At 35.1% G+C, this 19,857-nt stretch overlaps 1 protein-coding gene across 1 annotated transcript in view; it reads right to left on the bottom strand.

Annotated features, from left to right (window-relative positions):
* LOC124353875 (tRNA dimethylallyltransferase) overlaps positions 1–19,857 on the bottom strand; it is a 270,000-nt gene that overhangs the window by 197,725 nt on the left and 52,418 nt on the right. Inside the window, exon 2 of the mRNA XM_046803917.1 lies at positions 7,150–7,287. Within this exon, the coding sequence (XP_046659873.1) occupies positions 7,150–7,287 (138 nt within the window). The remainder of the gene's footprint in view (positions 1–7,149; positions 7,288–19,857) is intronic.

Below are 19,857 nucleotides of genomic sequence, written 5' to 3'. Positions count from 1 at the left end.
AAGTACAGCGAAACGTCTACCGAGCTGACGCAGTTAGATGTATACAACTAACGTTATTGTGCACAACGCAGCGTCTAGTAGACCGCTAAAGTTTAAAGTACAGCGAAACGTCTACCGAGCTGACGCAGTTAGATGTATACAAACATTTTTCAAGATAGCTTTTCTTGTGCATCTCCTAAACACTTATAAGTTGCAGCAACAGTGAGTGACTTATAGTCTGATAACATTGCTTCTACGGTGAAAACAACTTTATCTAATGCCAAATAAACAATGCAGATTATGCATCATGGGTTGTGTGCAAACAGATGCATTACGTAATTATTTGCCATTGTTTATTTTTGCAAATATATTGGAATGCACAGCAATATATATTATTCGTTTTATGCAATCTTATTAATTTAACCCATGACATCCGGACAATTGATTATTTCCAATGGAAGCGATATTTAATCGTGGGACGATTCCGCCTGTTTCTTCAATCAACTGTTTATAGATGTATATAATGTATCAAATTTTCAATTTAAGAGGGGGAAGAACACAACATTTCATATTTTCATTGAAGGCAATATTTTGTGTTGGAACTATTCCAACTATTTGTTCCTTATGTAATCAGTTTATCAAGGGTTTCAACTTTCTGTGAATCCTTTTTCCAAAAGAAGGAGGAACGCACCATTCCATATTTTTATTGAAGGCAATATTTAGTGGTGGAACTATTCCAACTATTTGTTTCTTATGTAATCAGTTTATCAAGGGTTTCAACTTTCTGTGAATCCTTTTTCCAAAAGAAGGAGGAACGCACCATTCCATATTTTTATTGAAGGCAATATTTAGTGGTGGAACTATTCCAACTATTTGTTCCTTATGTAATCAGTTTATCAAGGGTTTCAACTTTCTGTGAATCCTTTTTCCAAAAGAAGGAGGAACGCACCATTCCATATTTTTATTGAAGGCAATATTTAGTGGTGGAACTATTCCAACTATTTGTTCCTTATGTAATCAGTTTATCAAGGGTTTCAACTTTCTGTGAATCCTTTTTCCAAAAGAAGGAGGAACGCACCATTCCATATTTTTATTGAAGGCAATATATAGTGGTGGGACGATTCCAACTATTAAATCGACTGTTTCTTGATGTCAGTAGTGTATCAATGTTTTCAATTTAAGAGGAGAGGAACGCAGCATTTCATATTTCCATTGAAGGCAATATTTAGTGGTGGGTTGATTCCGACTATCGAATCGATTGTTTCTTAATGTCAGTAGTGTATAGAGATTTTCAATTTAAGAAGAGGGGAACGCAGTATTTCATAATTCCATTGAAGGCAATATTTAGTGGTGGGACGATTCCAACTATTAAATCGACTGTTTCTTGATGTCAGTAGTGTATCAATGTTTTCAATTTAAGAGGAGAGGAAGCAGCATTTCATATTTCCATTGAAGGCAATATTTAGTGGTGGGTCGATTCCAACTATTAAATCGGCTGTTTCTTGATGTCAGTAGTGTATCAATGTTTTCAATTTAAGAGGAGAGGAACGCAGCATTTCATATTTCCATTGAAGGCAATATTTAGTGGTGGGTTGATTCCAACTATTAAATCGGCTGTTTCTTGATGTCAGTAGTGTATCAATGTTTTCAATTTAAGAGGAGAGGAAACGCAGCATTTCATATTTCCATTGAAGGCAATTCGAATCGTTTGTTTCTTGATGTCATTAATTTGTCAAAATATTCAATTTAAGAGGGGAGAACACACCAATTCATGTCGCATTATTATGGAAGGCAATATTTAATGGAGGGACGCTTCCAACTATTGAATCGATTTTCTTCATGTCAGTACTGTATCGAGGCTTTCATGTTGAGTATGGTTTAGATCCAAATCCTTCCTGGATCAGAGAACTGTATACACCCACACCTACTACCGACGTTACCTCTTAATCTTCGTGCAAATCTGTAACCTCTGTGGCATAGTCTTTAAGGGAAACGTCGAACATTGAAATAATATTCAATTGAAAATGGTATTGCTGAATTTATAAAATTAATAATTTACTTTAAGAAACTGACAAAATTAATTTTTAAATGTTATAATCAGTTGAGTATTTTTACTGTATAACGTTAAGACCTAGCAATTTTATACATTAAATAATCATTTTAATATCCGTTTGCAAAAGGCTCAATACCGACAGTGTCCTACAACCTTTGTCAATTTGGAACTGCTCATTTTGTTCCATTGTTGCATCACTTGTAAAGGTCATTCACAATTTTTAGATAATTTATGTAGTGTATAACAACAATCCTGTGTACAACAATCCTTTGTCAATTTGGAACTGCTCATTTTGTTCCATTGTTGCATCACTTGTAAAGGTCATTCACAACTTTTAGATAATTTGTGTAGTGTATAACAACAATCCTGTGTACAACAATCCTTTGTCAATTTGGAACTGCTCATTTTGTTCCATTGTTGCATCACTTGTAAAGGTCATTCACAATTTTTAGATAATTTGTGTAGTAGTGTATAACAACAATCCTTTGTCAATTTGGAACTGCTCATTTTGTTCCATTGTTGCATCACTAGTAAAGGTCATTCACAATTTTTAGATAATTTGTGTAGTGTATAACAACAATCCTGTGTACAACAATCCTGTGTACAACAATCCTTTGTAATAACGATCGTTGCATAATTAATCACAAAAAGTAGATAGAACTAAACATACGTAATTACGAGCTGTGAGGAGAGTTTAAAACGGATTTGTAGTGTTACTGTTAACTCAGTAATAATTTGTGCTATGTATGATTATACACTAGTGAGTGTAGTGGCTAAGCGGCATAGTTAACTCGTTTGATCTCTATGAGTGAATGTGCTTTATATAACTGAACTATAACCTCAAAGATTGAATGCGTCAACGTTGTTCTTACGTGACAAAACTTACGGTGTAAAACATTACTGTTTAAGGTCCTAGCATTGAATCTGAAAAAAAGATTTTTATTTCGTTTATAATATAAACTTGATTGATTGATAACTGAACTGATACCCGGCAACGGCAAACAAATCTTATTTCTCAGCCATATAAAACTAGCATAGCATCAAAGGTACAAGTATACACTTATTTCTTATACCTAATGTATTATCTCAATCCGCAGTAAAAACCTTACACTGTGCAGTTTACCTACAGTATTTGAACGCCATAAAACTCTTATCGTTTCCTGATAACTCCGTTATCTTAACATCCCTGTTTCTCATTGATTACAGTGCACATTCCTGCAATTTCTGCGCATGGGATACTATTTTACTCAATCTTATCGCAAGTGTTGTGAAAAGGAAAATCCCGGTGTTGCGCCACTTGTTTATGTTCGCCAGGCCAGCACGGCCAGGGAATCCTTTGGCTTGTTGCAATGATGACAGATTCATTTTATAACATATGATATAAACATCTGATAATACAATATTACAGCAGTTGCGAGCGAAGTGTTATTACTCAAGTAATAACATTAGCTCCTAAGTATGTATAGTGATAGAAACAAAATGTTTTTTTCGACATCTGGCATTGTTCAATGATACAACAAACGTTTATTTTGGTTTCCGACTTTAGCGTGTCACAACTCTCTGATATTATTTGTTTTATTTTAAATTAGATTGTAGTTAGTGCTACTTTATAATTTATATACTATCAGGTTATTCACCTGAAGAGGACATCAGATTGCAGATATCGAAACGCAGTATCACTGAACGATGGGTAAAAATACTGTTTCCTTCACAAACGTTCGCAAAATTGGAGTTTGCTATTTTGTCCCGTAAACAATTTAAGCAGACCTACATAAATCGTGTGATGAGGTTCCATCGTAAAAAATCATTAACTAAGCACAGTACACATTTATTTTGTTTAATCAAGAGTACTAAATTTGGTCTAAGTTAGGACATTACTAACGGGCCGATTCTGCTCGAATGTTTAATAGTAATAAGTAAATTCTGTTCAATACTGACAAGAAACAGTATTACAGAATAATTCTCCCTCTACCCTTCATTTACTGGCAGTAATCTTGTTCTGCAAGAAACCCCATATTTACTTGTAAATTGTATGTTTTATATCTTGTCGTTTACATAATGGAGGGTCTGAGTTGGTTGTACTCTTTAGTTAAAAGAAGTGAGAGCACTAATAACAAGTATGATATTTCAGTAAGAAATGTTTCCCTAACGGAAAAACAGAAGAGGCAGTCTTTCAGCGAGTCCAACGTTACAACAGTTGTGAAACATCCGAGTTCGTACTCCACCCACCGCCACCGGTGAAGCAGTAATAGAACTGCGGCGGGCGCCTACACCTCGCTACCGGAAATGCAATCTGCAAGGCCCAGACTGCAAGTGGGCGGGTGACTCACTCACTCCCCGGCCTGGTTACCACATAACACCGGTGAAGCAGTGATTGCACTGCGGCACAGCCGCGGCGGGCGCCCACGCCTCGCTACCGGAAATGCAATCTGCAAGGCCCAGACTGCAAGTGGGCGGGTGACTCACTCACTCCCCGGTCTGGTTACCACATAACACCGGTGAAGCAGTGATTGCACTGCGGCACAGCCGCGGCGGGCGCCCACGCCTCGCTACCGGAAATGCAATCTGCAAGGCCCAGACTGCAAGTGGGCGGGTGACTCACTCACTCCCCGGTCTGGGTACGCACATAACACCGGTGAAGCAGTGATTGCACTGCGGCACAGCCGCGGCGGGCGCCCACGCCTCGCTACCGGAAATGCAATCTGCAAGGCCCAGACTGCAAGTGGGCGGGTGACTCACTCACTCCCCGGCCTGGTTACCACATAACACCGGTGAAGCAGTGATTGCACTGCGGCACAGCCGCGGCGGGCGCCCACGCCTCGCTACCGGAAATGCAATCTGCAAGGCCCAGACTGCAAGTGGGCGGGTGACTCACTCACTCCCCGGTCTGGCTACGCGCTACTATTTGTGTCTCGCCTAGACTCACTGACACATAACACCAGGCATTACTTTCTGGGTCGGTTTCTATTTCAAAACCTCCCTGTTATAACACGACACATAAACCAATGAGCAAGTAGTATTCAAAATGTTTATTGCTGAATTTTATTTTTTATATATATTGAATGCCGGGAGATACATTGTGTTAAGGATGACCTAATTTTTTTTATTATTACTTTATGTAGCCTATATATATTTTTTTAAATAATGGCTGCAAAACATAAAACCAATTTAAGCATGTGGATGTTGGGTTTGGCCATTGTTAACCTTACTCTTAGTACAGCGTCTAAAATATCAAAGTGTTCATTGGTTTCTAGAGTTTGTTTTTTAATGTTTTCAAGGAATATTATGAGAATTCAAAACGAAATGAGTATACTAAAACGACTGAATTAATATCTAAATATGTATTAAGAGCACAAAAAACCAATGTTCCCTTGTTATGAACTAATTGTTTTCTCCCGAACCGAAAATGAATAGCATTCCATAATGGTAGTATATTCTGATACCTTATATGAAAGTGTCTATTCTATGATTTTCTGATTACCCGAGATAAAATGCCTACACTATAAGCCTTTTTTTGTGACATTCAACATAAAATACCTTCACTATGTATTATTCTGATTTCCTGATACGCTACATAAAATGCCTACACCGTTAGCCTGTTTCCTACCATTTCACATCAAATACCTAAACTTAATACCCTGATGCCCTACGTGAATGTTTATATTATATTCTCCTGATAATCATTTGTTCAAAAGCAGCGGAATTAAGGAAAAATAAACGTATCCCTTAAATTTTATCCCGCTCCTCTTCTTGTGACCAGACTTGTCGTAGGCACAATGTAAACAAGGCAACGAGATGTGACCGGAGAGACAGTGCCACAGTAAAGAAATAACTCAGCAGAAGAGAGAAAATGAAAATAGAGAGATCAAGGGGAAAGAATGGGTAAATGGGTGGGCTGTTGACACGCCCTCAATAAACAGCCGACGTCGTCGGGCCGGCAATCGACTCGGCTGCGACATTCGGTCCTTTCATCAGGGTTTTACTTGCCCGACATTACGGGCACGGGGATGGGGATGAACAGATTCCCCCACGACCTCTTCACAGTTCCGAGGTCGGAGATCGTCGGGGCTAGGAATGATCAGACTGACCAGCAGGTGAACTTGCTATTCTCGGCATATGGAACAACTAACAACTTATGTATTGTGTGACCTACAGGAAATTTTAACATAGGAAGTTAAACACTGCCTCAAGTTCAATAACAAAGAAATTAGTTCAGAATAACACATTCGAAAAATTAACATAATCGATTGCAAATCCTAAAGAACACAGAAATAAATAAAATTCTCAAAAATTATTTATAACGAAAGTAACTGAATAGAAAGTTTGAAACAAGAAACTAAAAGCTTAACTAATGGAAATGTAGAGTTTAATTCCATTTTACCATCCACTCAGTGTACCGTCTGCAATCTGACACTGTCACGAATCTTGCCTCCTGGAATTCGGAGCCAATGTCCGTCTGAACAGATCCCTAAAAAGTCGGCGACGAAGACTCTGCATCGTTCGACTCACAGGTACCTAGACCACAAAATTGGTCTGTCTGGTACTCAGCAGCTTCCAGTGTAATATAGATGAAAGGTATTCTCATTCTCTTATAAGGTGCACAATTGAGTGCAATACGATGTTTTAGGCACGATCTCAAATCACGACGGAGCAACTGAGTTTTCTACATATAACGTAGCTATGGTGGAAAGGGTGAATCCAATGCGAATGTTGAGTTTAGCTCCATATTTAGTTTAAATTAAGATTGTAATATACATAAAAACGATTTCACAAACTACTTTAGATAAATAAACCAACGAAGAGGCTACAGTAACGGCTACAGTAACGTAAAAGGTTACACAACTTGAGATTAACCGAATCTAATCAATTCTCTGACCTTACTTCATTACACAGAATGTACGTTTAAACCTTTTTTAACATAGTTGATACTACACAACAACGCAGTAAAAAGCCATTGATATTACCATAACTTGTAGTAACAAAATTTCAGATTTGTTGCCTTACATTTTCAATTGATGAATAGAGATACCTAAGATTGGCGATAGTCAGGAAATACGGAATCAGGCTGCAAAAAGAAATTGATTGAAAAGGAAAGAAACTACTATGGAAAAGGATACGATGGGCAGCGCCCTGTCCCTGAAATCCACGACCTTCGTGGGTTGTCCAGGATTGACGTAATCCAGCATGTGATGAGGCACCTGCCTCAATTCTTCAGGGGTCACCTTATTGGTGACGATGTCCAAACCGCGGTACACCTGCAACACACATCATATTGATAATTTCTAAAATACGATCTGTACATTGCATTTGTTCCTCAATTAGGATGAATACTTTTCAGTTATCAATAACATATATTTTAAGGAACACTGCATTATCTTAATAACTTTTCAGAAAAATACAACTAATTTTCTCATAGAAAGTTGTCCGTGGAGAACGTTTAAAGCAGATAAATTTAACTTAGACGTCTCACTGAGTTAATAACTAGGACCAAACACCAGAAATCGTTAAACTTGATATGTATCTCATAGGTGGTAGTTATCAGGCCTGGCCGTACGATTGCGCTATAAACAGTCGTGCCTTAGTTTTAATCGTAGAATTATGGGAGCTAACTCACTTTAAAGATATAATTAATAAGCATACACATGCTTTTTATTTTTTTACATATGTTTATGGGTTGCTCGTAAAAATTCTAAATATTTGTCGTACTCCATAGTTTAATATTAAACATTTTGTACTTTACAAAAATAAAAACTAAAATACGCGTTTGGATTCGTGTTCAATATAAATTTGAAACGAGATATCTCCCTTAATGCTATGATTACACATAGGATGCAAAACTGCATTAGATTTAACATTGTTCTTTTGAGTCTGAACTCAAGATTATCTCAGTACACCCTTAAAGGTGCCATAATGTACATGTATTTTCAATTTCATAGCATCATGTAAGCTTTTATTTTAGTAAAATATAATTTTCTGCAAATATTATTTTACAAAATAATTAAAATGGTGTAAAACACAATAGACATTAGTGTCTTAATGAACCATAACAGTTTACATCTTATTTCTTCTATATGTATAGATAAAGTATTTAAAGTTTAACATTGTTCTTGTAAGCTAAAATCAAGATTATCACTGTACAGCCGGCAATTAAAACGATATTACCCATGAATACGATGTGGCGATTAGTTTTAGTAATCAAGATCATGAGCATTTTGATCATCAACAACTTTAAGCTACGACCAAATAACTAACCTACATTACAACCACATAAATGTAATGAAAAAGTCAAAGTACATAAAGTTTAACATTGTTCGTGTAAGCTGAAATCAAGATTATCACAGTACAACTAACGTACGTTACAACCAAATAAATATAATAAGAGCATCAAAGTCCGTAGGTTTAACATTGTGCTTGTAAGCCTGAATCAAGATTATCACTGTACAACTAACGTACGTTACAACCAAATAAATATAATAAGAGCATCAAAGTCCGTAGGTTTAACATTGTGCTTGTAAGCCTGAATCAAGATTATCACTGTACAACTAACGTACGTTACAACCAAATAAATATAATAAGAGCGTCAAAGTACCGTAGGTTTAACATTGTGCTTGTAAGCCTGAATCAAGATTATCACTGTACAACTAACGTACGTTACAACCAAATAAATATAATAAGAGCGTCAAAGTACGTAGGTTTAACATTGTGCTTGTAAGCCTGAATCAAGATTATCACTGTACAACTAACGTACGTTACAACCAAATAAATATAATAAGAGCGTCAAAGTACGTAGGTTTAACATTGTGCTTGTAAGCCTGAATCAAGATTATCACAGTACAACTAACGTACGTTACAACCAAATAAATATAATAAGAGCGTCAAAGTACGTAGGTTTAACATTGTGCTTGTAAGCCTGAATCAAGATTATCACTGTACAACTAACGTACGTTACAACCAAATAAATATAATAAGAGCGTCAAAGTCGTAGGTTTACAACCTGAATCAAGATTATCACTGTACAACTAACGTACGTTACAACCAAATAAATATAATAAGAGCGTCAAAGTACGTAGGTTTAACATTGTGCTTGTAAGCCTGAATCAAGATTATCACTGTACAACTAACGTACGTTACAACCAAATAAATATAATAAGAGCGTCAAAGTACGTAGGTTTAACATTGTGCCTGAATCAAGCCTGAATCACTGTACAACTAACGTACGTTACCAAATAAATATAATAAGAGCGTCAAAGTACGTAGGTTTAACATTGTGCTTGTAAGCCTGAATCAAGATTATCACTGTACAACTAACGTACGTTACAACCAAATAAATATAATAAGAGCGTCAAAGTACGTAGGTTTAACATTGTGCTTGTAAGCCTGAATCAAGATTATCACTGTACAACTAACGTACGTTACAACCAAATAAATATAATAAGAGCGTCAAAGTCCGTAGGTTTAACATTGTGCTTGTAAGCCTGAATCAAGATTATCACTGTACAACTAACGTACGTTACAACCAAATAAATATAATAAGAGCGTCAAAGTACGTAGGTTTAACATTGTGCTTGTAAGCCTGAATCAAGATTATCACTGTACAACTAACGTACGTTACAACCAAATAAATATAATAAGAGCGTCAAAGTACGTAGGTTTAACATTGTGCTTGTAAGCCTGAATCAAGATTATCACTGTACAACTAACGTACGTTACAACCAAATAAATATAATAAGAGCGTCAAAGTACGTAGGTTTAACATTGTGCTTGTAAGCCTGAATCAAGATTATCACTGTACAACTAACGTACGTTACAACCAAATAAATATAATAAGAGCGTCAAAGTCCGTAGGTTTAACATTGTGCTTGTAAGCCTGAATCAAGATTATCACTGTACAACTAACGTACGTTACAACCAAATAAATATAATAAGAGCGTCAAAGTACGTAGGTTTAACATTGTGCTTGTAAGCCTGAATCAAGATTATCACAGTACAACTAACGTACGTTACAACCAAATAAATATAATAAGAGCGTCAAAGTACGTAGGTTTAACATTGTGCTTGTAAGCCTGAATCAAGATTATCACAGTACAACTAACGTACGTTACAACCAAATAAATATAATAAGAGCGTCAAAGTACGTAGGTTTAACATTGTGCTTGTAAGCCTGAATCAAGATTATCACAGTACAACTAACGTACGTTACAACCAAATAAATATAATAAGAGCGTCAAAGTACGTAGGTTTAACATTGTGCTTGTAAGCCTGAATCAAGATTATCACAGTACAACTAACGTACGTTACAACCAAATAAATATAATAAGAGCGTCAAAGTACGTAAGTTTAACATTGTGCTTGTAAGCCTGAATCAAGATTATCACAGTACAACTAACGTACTTTACAACCAAATAAATATAATAAGAGCGTCAAAGTACGTAAGTTTAACATTGTGCTTGTAAGCCTGAATCAAGATTATCACAGTACAACTAACGTACGTTTACAACCAAATAAATATAATAAGAGCGTCAAAGTACGTAGGTTTAACATTGTGCTTGTAAGCCTGAATCAAGATTATCACAGTACAACTAACGTACTTTACAACCAAATAAATATAATAAGAGCGCCAAAGTACGTTAATTTAACATTGTGCTTGTAAGCCTGAATCAAGATTATCTCAGTAATGTAGTCCCAATACGTCCATTGGCGATTGGTTGCAGTAGTGAAGATCGTGAGTTTATGTTTATCAAGGACAACGCGACGATAATGAAGTGAATGAGAGTTTCCCGCTGAGTGACGTGTGACGTGTGTGTGCATCGTGCAGTGTAACGGGGCCACGTGTGTACAGGGTATACTGCAACTGACGATGCACATCTGTTACGCCGCGGCCTGCTCCACTGCACTTGCACTCAAAGTGTTATCTCCGTTATCAGCGACACACGTGGCGGCCGCGATATTAGCCTGTTTCACTTATGAATTGTGACATCTGATTGCAACGTCGCTCGCTCTCGTACTATGGCGGTAAAATTAGTCGCAAACCCCGCCCAGCTGGCGCTCCGTTTGTTACTGCACTTCAGGATCAGCATCCTCCTTCAAAAGTCAAGTGACTTTGAGTTTATCCCCATAAGAACCTTATGCATTTTTAACGCCCTTATTACTTAGAATTATGGGTGATACGTCTTATTTTAAAGATCCATTTACGCATTCAATCACTTTTTTCCGATACTTTTGGGGGTTTTCCAGAAAAAACTCTCTGACTGTTGTCCTTCATTGTTTAACTAGTCAAAAAATAAACACTTTATTTATATATATATATATACATATATATATTTAAAAACGGCTATAGCATGATTTAATTTTTTTTTAATATTAAATCACAAAGAGTACCTACTAGCAAAAAGTACTTGCTCGCGGCTTAATTTCTTGTGTACCGTACTTTTTGTGATTAGATATTTATTAAAAAAATATACGTATAATAAAGCTATTTAATACGTGTTTATTTAGTCCTTAAATTTAAATAACTCCCATAATTTTACGATTAAAAGTAAGAGCGTTTACCTGCATGTTGAAAACTGTTCTCATTGGGAAAAACTCAAAATTATTTTAATCCAGTCAACTAACTTCTACGTCATCATTAACATTCATTTACATCCATTTTCGGTAACTCGTGCAGCAATGGTTTCAAGAATAAAACCATGACTTTTCTTGATAGGTTAGCTGTGATTGAGTTCCTACTGTGCCGTTGGGTTTGTGTTTAGCATATTTTAAATATGACGTTACAACAATGTGGTGAATGGGTTTCGTTATCTATCACTAAAATTTATTCTGGGAAGTAACTTTTCTGTTAAGCAAACTTTTCTTGGATATACTATACGATTACTATCTGTGATCATATCTTCTAGAATGCTGGATTTGTCATCTCGAAGGATGTTTTTCGTTCGTCACCATCATTATTGTCCTGATATGAACTATGATAAGATAAGACAACAGTTTGGACACTAGATAGACTTTCTAATCTTGTTCGAACAATTTCAATAGATATGATAGGATATGACTGTTTTCTTGGTTTGGATTACAATTTCAATAGATATGATAGGATATGACTGTTTTCTTGGTTTGGATTACAATTTCAATAGATAAAACAGTATAGTAGAGACGCATAACGAAACTACACTTAAAATAGATAAATAACCGGGAAAAAATAATTTTGGTCCAAGACTTCAAAAATGTTCTTGAGCAATACCTTCACCTGTTGAGGGTATTAGGCACTAGAGTAAGGATTTTTTTAAGACCTAGCAATAATTTTAATGTTCTTTTGTTGTATGTAAGAAGGTAATTAAGAAAATAATTGTTGGCTAAACCTTTTGGAGTTTTTTGTAACATGAAAAAAAAGATTTTTCTTCTTGTTAAATTAATTTCAATATTGCTATATTGTGTATACGTAGCCTGTAGAGTTTGATAAACTTATTTTTACTTTAAATATTGTAACTGACATTTTGCTTGTATATTCAACGGTACAACGAAAAAAAAAAGAATTTCAGATTATTTGTTATTAGTTTCAAAAAATTAAAAGTTCGTTTGAATATAATATTATAAATATCATAAAAATCCATATTTTATTTTGTTTATAACTGGCTCGGTTTATTTCAGTGCTAGCTTGTAACAGAAGCACAGCACTTAGAACGAACTCAGAAATAAACTCAAGAACACTAGAACACAAACATTGCGTATTTATTCGCGTTTACACTTTTAATAGAGTGTCTCTTATCTATGACAGGCGGGCTAAAATAGGCTACACTTGGCGTTATATAAGCAATAGAGAATTGTGACATTGTACTGTTGTACCTGTTGACGGCATTTCAGGCACGATGTTTCTAGGCTCATTTAGTCAAAAAGGACAGTTTTGTTTTACAATATGTCTCCCCATAAGATGTGACAACTATATACACATTCCGCGCCTAGGTGTTGTTCCGTACACATTGTATACTAAGATGGTGTAATCAATGTACAGAATTGTAATTTTAAAATTTTTACTTACAATTCTTTTATATGACTACCCTTAAGACAGGAAAAAAGAAAAATAATTTTCTGGTCATTCCGTGATTTTAGTGTAGTTTTTAAGATAATCAGATCCACGAAATAACATGTGGAGATAACGATATGAATTATGAATAAATGAATTTTTTATTTCTCATATTGAAATTCACAAATTCACAAAGTATACAATAAAAAGGTCGAAAAATCTGAACTGATCACTTTGTCCAGTAGTGTGATCAGTTGTACAAAGGGAAATATACATTCTTTTTACATAATAGTTATTTCAGTCTAGCATTCAATAAACACTTAGTAATTCGCCAAACTGTGACATCTGAAAGCTATACACAAGAATACATAATTAATCAATTAACTTTGTTTGTCCATAAAGCGTGTATGACATGGGTCGACAATATAATTATACATTAGCAACAACTAAAACACCAATAGGCCCACATATCTCCATCTCTATCCAAAATAATTTGCTTATACCAGCACGTTGTTCAGGTATTCCACATTATGTTGAACAAAAAGCCAAGCAATTGTTTCTTTACAAAAATGTTTTATATTGTTGATATTCCTTATTTGGAGTGGAAGTTGATTGAAGTATTTGGGGCCCCGATATTGAAAAGAGTTACGAAAGATAACTCTATTAACTTTGGGTATTACAGTACGAATAGGAAATATGCTATTTCCTAAATAATATTTTATTAATCATGTTATTTATTTAAATTATATTGAATTAAAGAACACAACTAAATTTTTAAGAGGGGAGGCGATTCGATATATTAGCCAACTTCGATACCACATTACATATCATATACAAGAATTATAATAAATTAAAAACAAAAATAATATATTACAATTTTTAATGACATAAATTTATCACTAACATTACGAAAAACAAACCCAACTTTGCCTAGGCGAATATATAAGAAAAATGTTAAAATATTTACAGCTTGCCCGGACAGCAGTGAGCGTCCCTCCCATTGGTTACCATGAGTCAAGCCCACATGCTAAAGCGACTTAAATCAAATATCACCACTTTAAAGAAATATCTCACATAATTTCATCATATTCATCGCCATTATCAAAGAATTAGTTCCTTCTTGCTGTTTATTGTTTACATTATAAAGTACTTTAATTAATAAGCCGAACTCAAAATATTAAGCTAATAAATTGCAACATCAAATTATTCATTCGAATAAAAACAATCAAACCGTCCAATATAACGATTGTAGGCCGCTTATTAAAGTCTACCCTTTTAAGTTACAAAATACTGAAAAACCACCACATTTCCTGAAGTAGTTAGGAAATCAACAATGGAATATGCATATCCCGAATTACACTTTATTGTATTCTTTTTTGGAATATGTCAACATTGTAATAATAATTATGATAATAAACACATGATATAAACGTACAACACATATAAATCGCTATGACAATATTTACGATCGATACAGCGTAAATATTGAGTTTAGCTTAATTCCACTTTACGCTTGATGCAGCGTATGAAATCTGATACTGTCACAGACTACTGGAATCTGGTGACCACGTTTGTCTGAAGAGATCCTACAAGATCGAAACAGTTGATGCTGTTAGTACTAGTCAGCTTTTCAGTATCCTTGAACGCATCAGAGTACTAAGATAGTGGGATAGTGGGCCAGTCAATTGCACACAAGCAACTCAACCAGTCGGCGACGAAGACGTTCGAAAAGTACTTTCGGCCAACACTACCGGATGATTCGGTTATCGCCTGAGAGCAGGAAGACACTCTATGGTGCAATGCACTTTTAGAGATGAACAGTGGAAGAAAAAGGTTTCATCTTGTTCTCATTTCTGTAATAACGCAACAATGAACCCGAGGCACTCACTGGCTACCAAAATGCAGAGCGACCCCAAATACCGTTTTACTCAGTCATTCAAGAGTCAGGACTGTGTGGGGACAAGCTCAGACTATAAGTTCTTGGTTATTTTCGTTTTGAATTCAAAATCAGAGACACCTACTCTACAAAAAAGCTCTGGTTGGTTTACTTAGCAGCTACTAGATAAGGAGGCTAGTAAGCAGTTTGGCCTAAGTACTCTACTCCTGGACCTATTCAGACAGACGTGGAATCAAGATCCTAGGAATCAAGTATGTAAATTCAGACGCTGTACTAAGCGGAAAGTAAAATGGAACTAAATTCAATATAAATAAATAAATAAGTTTATTTATTTTCTCATTCTCCCTTAAAACATACATCAAATAAATGAAAAACTTACATAAATAAGAATCATAAACAATATAATTACACTTGCCAAGACTGACTAAATGCAATAAATGAAAACTTAAAACATGCATTTAGATTTTAAAAGTGACGTAAGGTAGTTTAAAAAGTAACTTATTACAACTGCTTTCAGTCCCTTTACATATCTAATCATAAAACTTGTAAATATACTGAATTATATAAATAGCAGAAGAGAAAATTTAGGGCCTCCATGGCACTTGGCCTGTTTGGAGGTTCCAATTATTTAACATTAAAACTATTTTACATTATCCACATGGTGAAAGAATTAATTTTTTATTTAATCCTTTTCGGTCAATTTTTTTTTTTAACTATCAGTGCTTCTTTGCTTGCTTGGTGCATGAGAAATTATTGAAATAAAAACAAGTAGTAGAAAAGATGTTGAATCAAATTTTAAAAATTCGCTGTATCTCTAAGATCAATCAATCAATCAATCAATTCATTTATTGCCAAAAACATAACATGCATAGGCATTCGTCAAGAAAATTATAATATCCTAACTTAAAGTATAGACTACTGACAGATCAAACACAACAAGACCAAATCAATATAACAGGAGTGATCTACAATTTATTATCCTCAACGTATTCCCGGACACTGTAATATTCTCTCGAAATAAGAAATTTTTTCAGACGATTTTGAAATTCCCTATCGTCCACAACAATTTTCAAGCAGGATGGCAAAGAGTTAAAAAGGCGGATGCAGGAGTAAAGACTTTGTTTTTCAAAAAAAGATGTTTTATGGCAGGGTAGGATTAGGTTGTTTCTTTTTCTTAAGGAGTAATTATGGGCTGGATTAACGTTGACTGAAAAAAGGTGGGGATACTTTTTGTAAAAAGAAAGACACTGAAGGATATAAATGGATGGGAACGTAAGGATATTATTACTGCGAAAGAAACCTCTACAAGACTGGGAACGACTCAACTTGAAAATAATCCGTATAGCTCTTTTCTGGAGACGAAAAACATATTGAGTTTTCTTACTCTCGTATCCCCATATAGAGACTCCATAGCAAAGGTAAGGATAAAAACAGCCATAGTAAGTAAGCAAAAGAATTTCCTCACTAGCAAAACAGGATAGTCTATACATCAAAAATATGCAGCTGCTTAGTTTTTTCGTGACTTTATCAATGTGACTAAAAAAGTTTAGCTGATCATCCAAAACAATTCCAAGATAATTAACATTCAAAGAAGGACACATTTCTGACTCTCCAATCATAATGTTTTGAGATTCAATCAACGTTTTAGCAGACTTTCTAATTCCAAAATCAAGAAAATTGGTTTTAGATGTATTTACAAACAGAGAGTTTTTCACCCAACCACTGCAGCAAATTACTGGCCTGAACAAAGGTTTGGATTTCAAGCTCGGCTCGATTGCAACCAGAGATGACCAAAGAGGTATCATCAGCAAACAAAAACAACTTGGAACCTTTCACGCTTCGATGGATGTCATTTATGAATAGTAAAAATAATAAAGGACCAAGTACGGAGCCTTGGGGAACTCCAGTGCGTACTTCTCGCTCCTCAGAAAATTGTTTTCTTAAGCACCCTGTATCATCAATAAAAGGAATTTCAACAATCTGTCTACGGTTCAGGAGATAAGAAGCAATCCAATCAAAAGCTTTCCCTCTAATACCCAAGTTTTCAAGTTTTCTGAGCAACAACCCGTGATCCACAACGTCGAAAGCCTTCGTAAGATCCAAAAATAGGCCAAACACGTGATTCCTGTTATCCAATGAGTTTGATACCTCAGTTTGATACCTAAGAGCATCTTTAATCAAAACAATGATGGAAACTTTTGATTATATATAACTTATAGTGTAAAATCGTAAAAAATTAATGCTGAATTTTAATTAGGAAGTCAAGGTGCTCATAAGTTAGCAGCCTCTCTAAGTCTTTAAAATTTTTTTTAATATTCGGTGATTCTTTAATATTGTTTGGTGATTTGTTAAAAATTCTTGGTGCGATAAAATTTAAAGTTCTTATAAAAGTGTAGAATTTAGTTTTAGAACTGTAAATTTATCCTTAGTTTTTGCTTGTATTCTATATTTTATGGTGGCATTATACCACTCTTGCAGAAGAAAATGTTTAGAACTTTATATACACAAAAATGTATTTTAAATGTAATTTGCTATACATTTTTAATGTATTATTTTTTAGTACAAATACTTTAATAAAACCTGTGCATTTTTTGCTCTCCCCGTTTCATTTAATTCAACAAATTTTACTTTGCACATAATCCCAGGTGGAATGATTAAACAATTTTCATTTTGATTCTGAAATTTAAAAAATAGTAACAACCAATACTTGATTGCACCTTAAAAGAAATATCGCTTGTACAGCCGTGACAACTTGTCTATGTAACACACTATTGTTAACACTACAGTTAGTGTTGTGGGCAGTACATGTACTTAACCTTGCTAGTGTGCCGGTGTTATTCTCCTGAATGTTTCGTACACGAATTGAAGTAGACGTCTCCATTAAAATGTCATAGTTTTTCAGAATAATTAATCAATAACCGGTGCTGTATTAATTTAATGGACGTTACGTTTGAGGCAGACGAACGTTTTTATAACCCTTTTAATAATAAATTAACCCCCCCCCCTTTCCATCTAAAGTGGAACTGTTATTTATGCAAAATAAATCCAACAACTTGTTTATGTATGAGATATTTCGTTTTTGAAAGTAAGTAACAGAGGTATTGCATGATATTGCACTTCCTCGTGAGGATGCTATTTTTGATACATTTCCTGGTATAATCTTAACGTCAACAAACAGTAAACCAGTGACTCGTTAACAAAATGATTCGACGTTTTCCTTATGACTAGCTTATGTTCCCAGATTCTGTTAGAGGCCAGTTGAAAACTACCATCTTCATCCTATAACTTGTCGGTAAACATTACAGATTTTTCGTTTTGGTAGTGTTCGTATGTCTGATAAGGTTTTTATCCGATTTTTAACTTGATTCATTGTATTAAATGCGCCCAAAAACTGATCTACCTAATTCAAAATGTACCAACTCTAAAGCAAATGAACAAACAAAACTGCAACAATATCAAAATATTAATGTTGAATACGGGAACACGTTAAGTTCATAACATCACCATGAAAGTTTCCAAAAGTTTGGTCTAGGGAAGTGTTCTAGTAGTTAATTTAGGTGCAGGAACATATTCTATACTTGCTGTATTAAAAGTTATTGAAAATCTATAATATAAAAATGAAACTGTTCGTGTGTAACAGCATCACTCACAAACGGCTGGACGGATTCGCCTAATTTTTTTTTTAATTTGTTCGTCTTGATCTGTAGAAGGTTATAGGATACTTTTTATCCCTTTCCCGATTCAGGATTCCGCCCCACTGGTTACAGAAATACCCGTAAGAAATGCATTGCAGCAAACATATGTTATTAAGTGAAAGAGTCTTTTCAAATTTTTAATCAGCTGTTCTTTGTAAACATATATAATGCGACAAAAAATATATTTATATATAAATTTCTTTACACTTATAGTTTTAAAGCATAGAGTAAGCTTAAGAGAAACGACAAATTTTGTTTAAACTGTTTCTGCAATCATAATATATAAAAATGAATGTTTGTGTGTTTGTCCTTTATAGACTCAGAAACTATTGGACCGATCACTATGAAAATTTGTATTTTTCTATGTAGAAGATTTATACGCAATGCCCATTGATGTAACTAACCACCAGGCTGTACTGCAAGATATAAAAGTTATCAAAGCGCCTGCACATTATAAACTGCAATTACAACACAGTAGTTACGTATATTAAAATATCCAAACACTATTTGAAGGCAAAGAAATATACGGGCAAAGCTTAAGAGACGCGTGCGAAGCCGCGGGAAACAGCTAGTAATTGTATAAAAACACGAAAAATGTTCATAACGATAACATTTTGTAATTATCGGGAGTGCCGAGGGCCAGCGGTCTAAGACGTCGGACTTTGGATCTGAGTTAGAGATAGCGCAGGTTCGAAACCTGTCTGTGACCCTTGCACTTTTTATCAGTAGACCTACTGTATCGACACTCCCACTTATTCTGTTTGATAAGATCCTCGCACAGGCCATTTGCCAATGAGGACCGGCAGAATAAGGTTGAAAAGGGGATCGGCTTCTCCTTTCTATAGAAAGAAATTGTAACTTTCGGAAGCAGCCAGGTAGAATTGTCTTTTTTTAAAAACACCATAAATTTGTCGTGTGTCTTAGAACCAGACTATTCTCTCGGTAGCTATAAAGTGTTGATCATTTAGAACGATCCTTGAGAATTAAATCGGATAGTGTTGCTGCCGCCGCCAATAAAACTGGAATATTTCTGCAAGGTACAGGGAGAGATTTCTAGGTGAACAGTAAACAGTGGTGGGAGTCCGAGAATGTACAGTATGTTGTAGATGCGACCCTGTGATGGGCAGAACTTCACCTTGAGACGCAATATCGGTTGGAACGGAAATGACTCAGCGGCCCCACTCCCGATGACTGACATTTTTCAATTCGGCAACTCTCA

This window comes from Homalodisca vitripennis, chromosome 2, assembly GCF_021130785.1.
Source record: "Homalodisca vitripennis isolate AUS2020 chromosome 2, UT_GWSS_2.1, whole genome shotgun sequence".
NCBI classification, from domain to species: domain Eukaryota; kingdom Metazoa; phylum Arthropoda; class Insecta; order Hemiptera; family Cicadellidae; genus Homalodisca; species Homalodisca vitripennis.
Note: the sequence above shows the minus strand (reverse complement) of the source record. Positions and strands in the feature narration are given on the sequence as shown.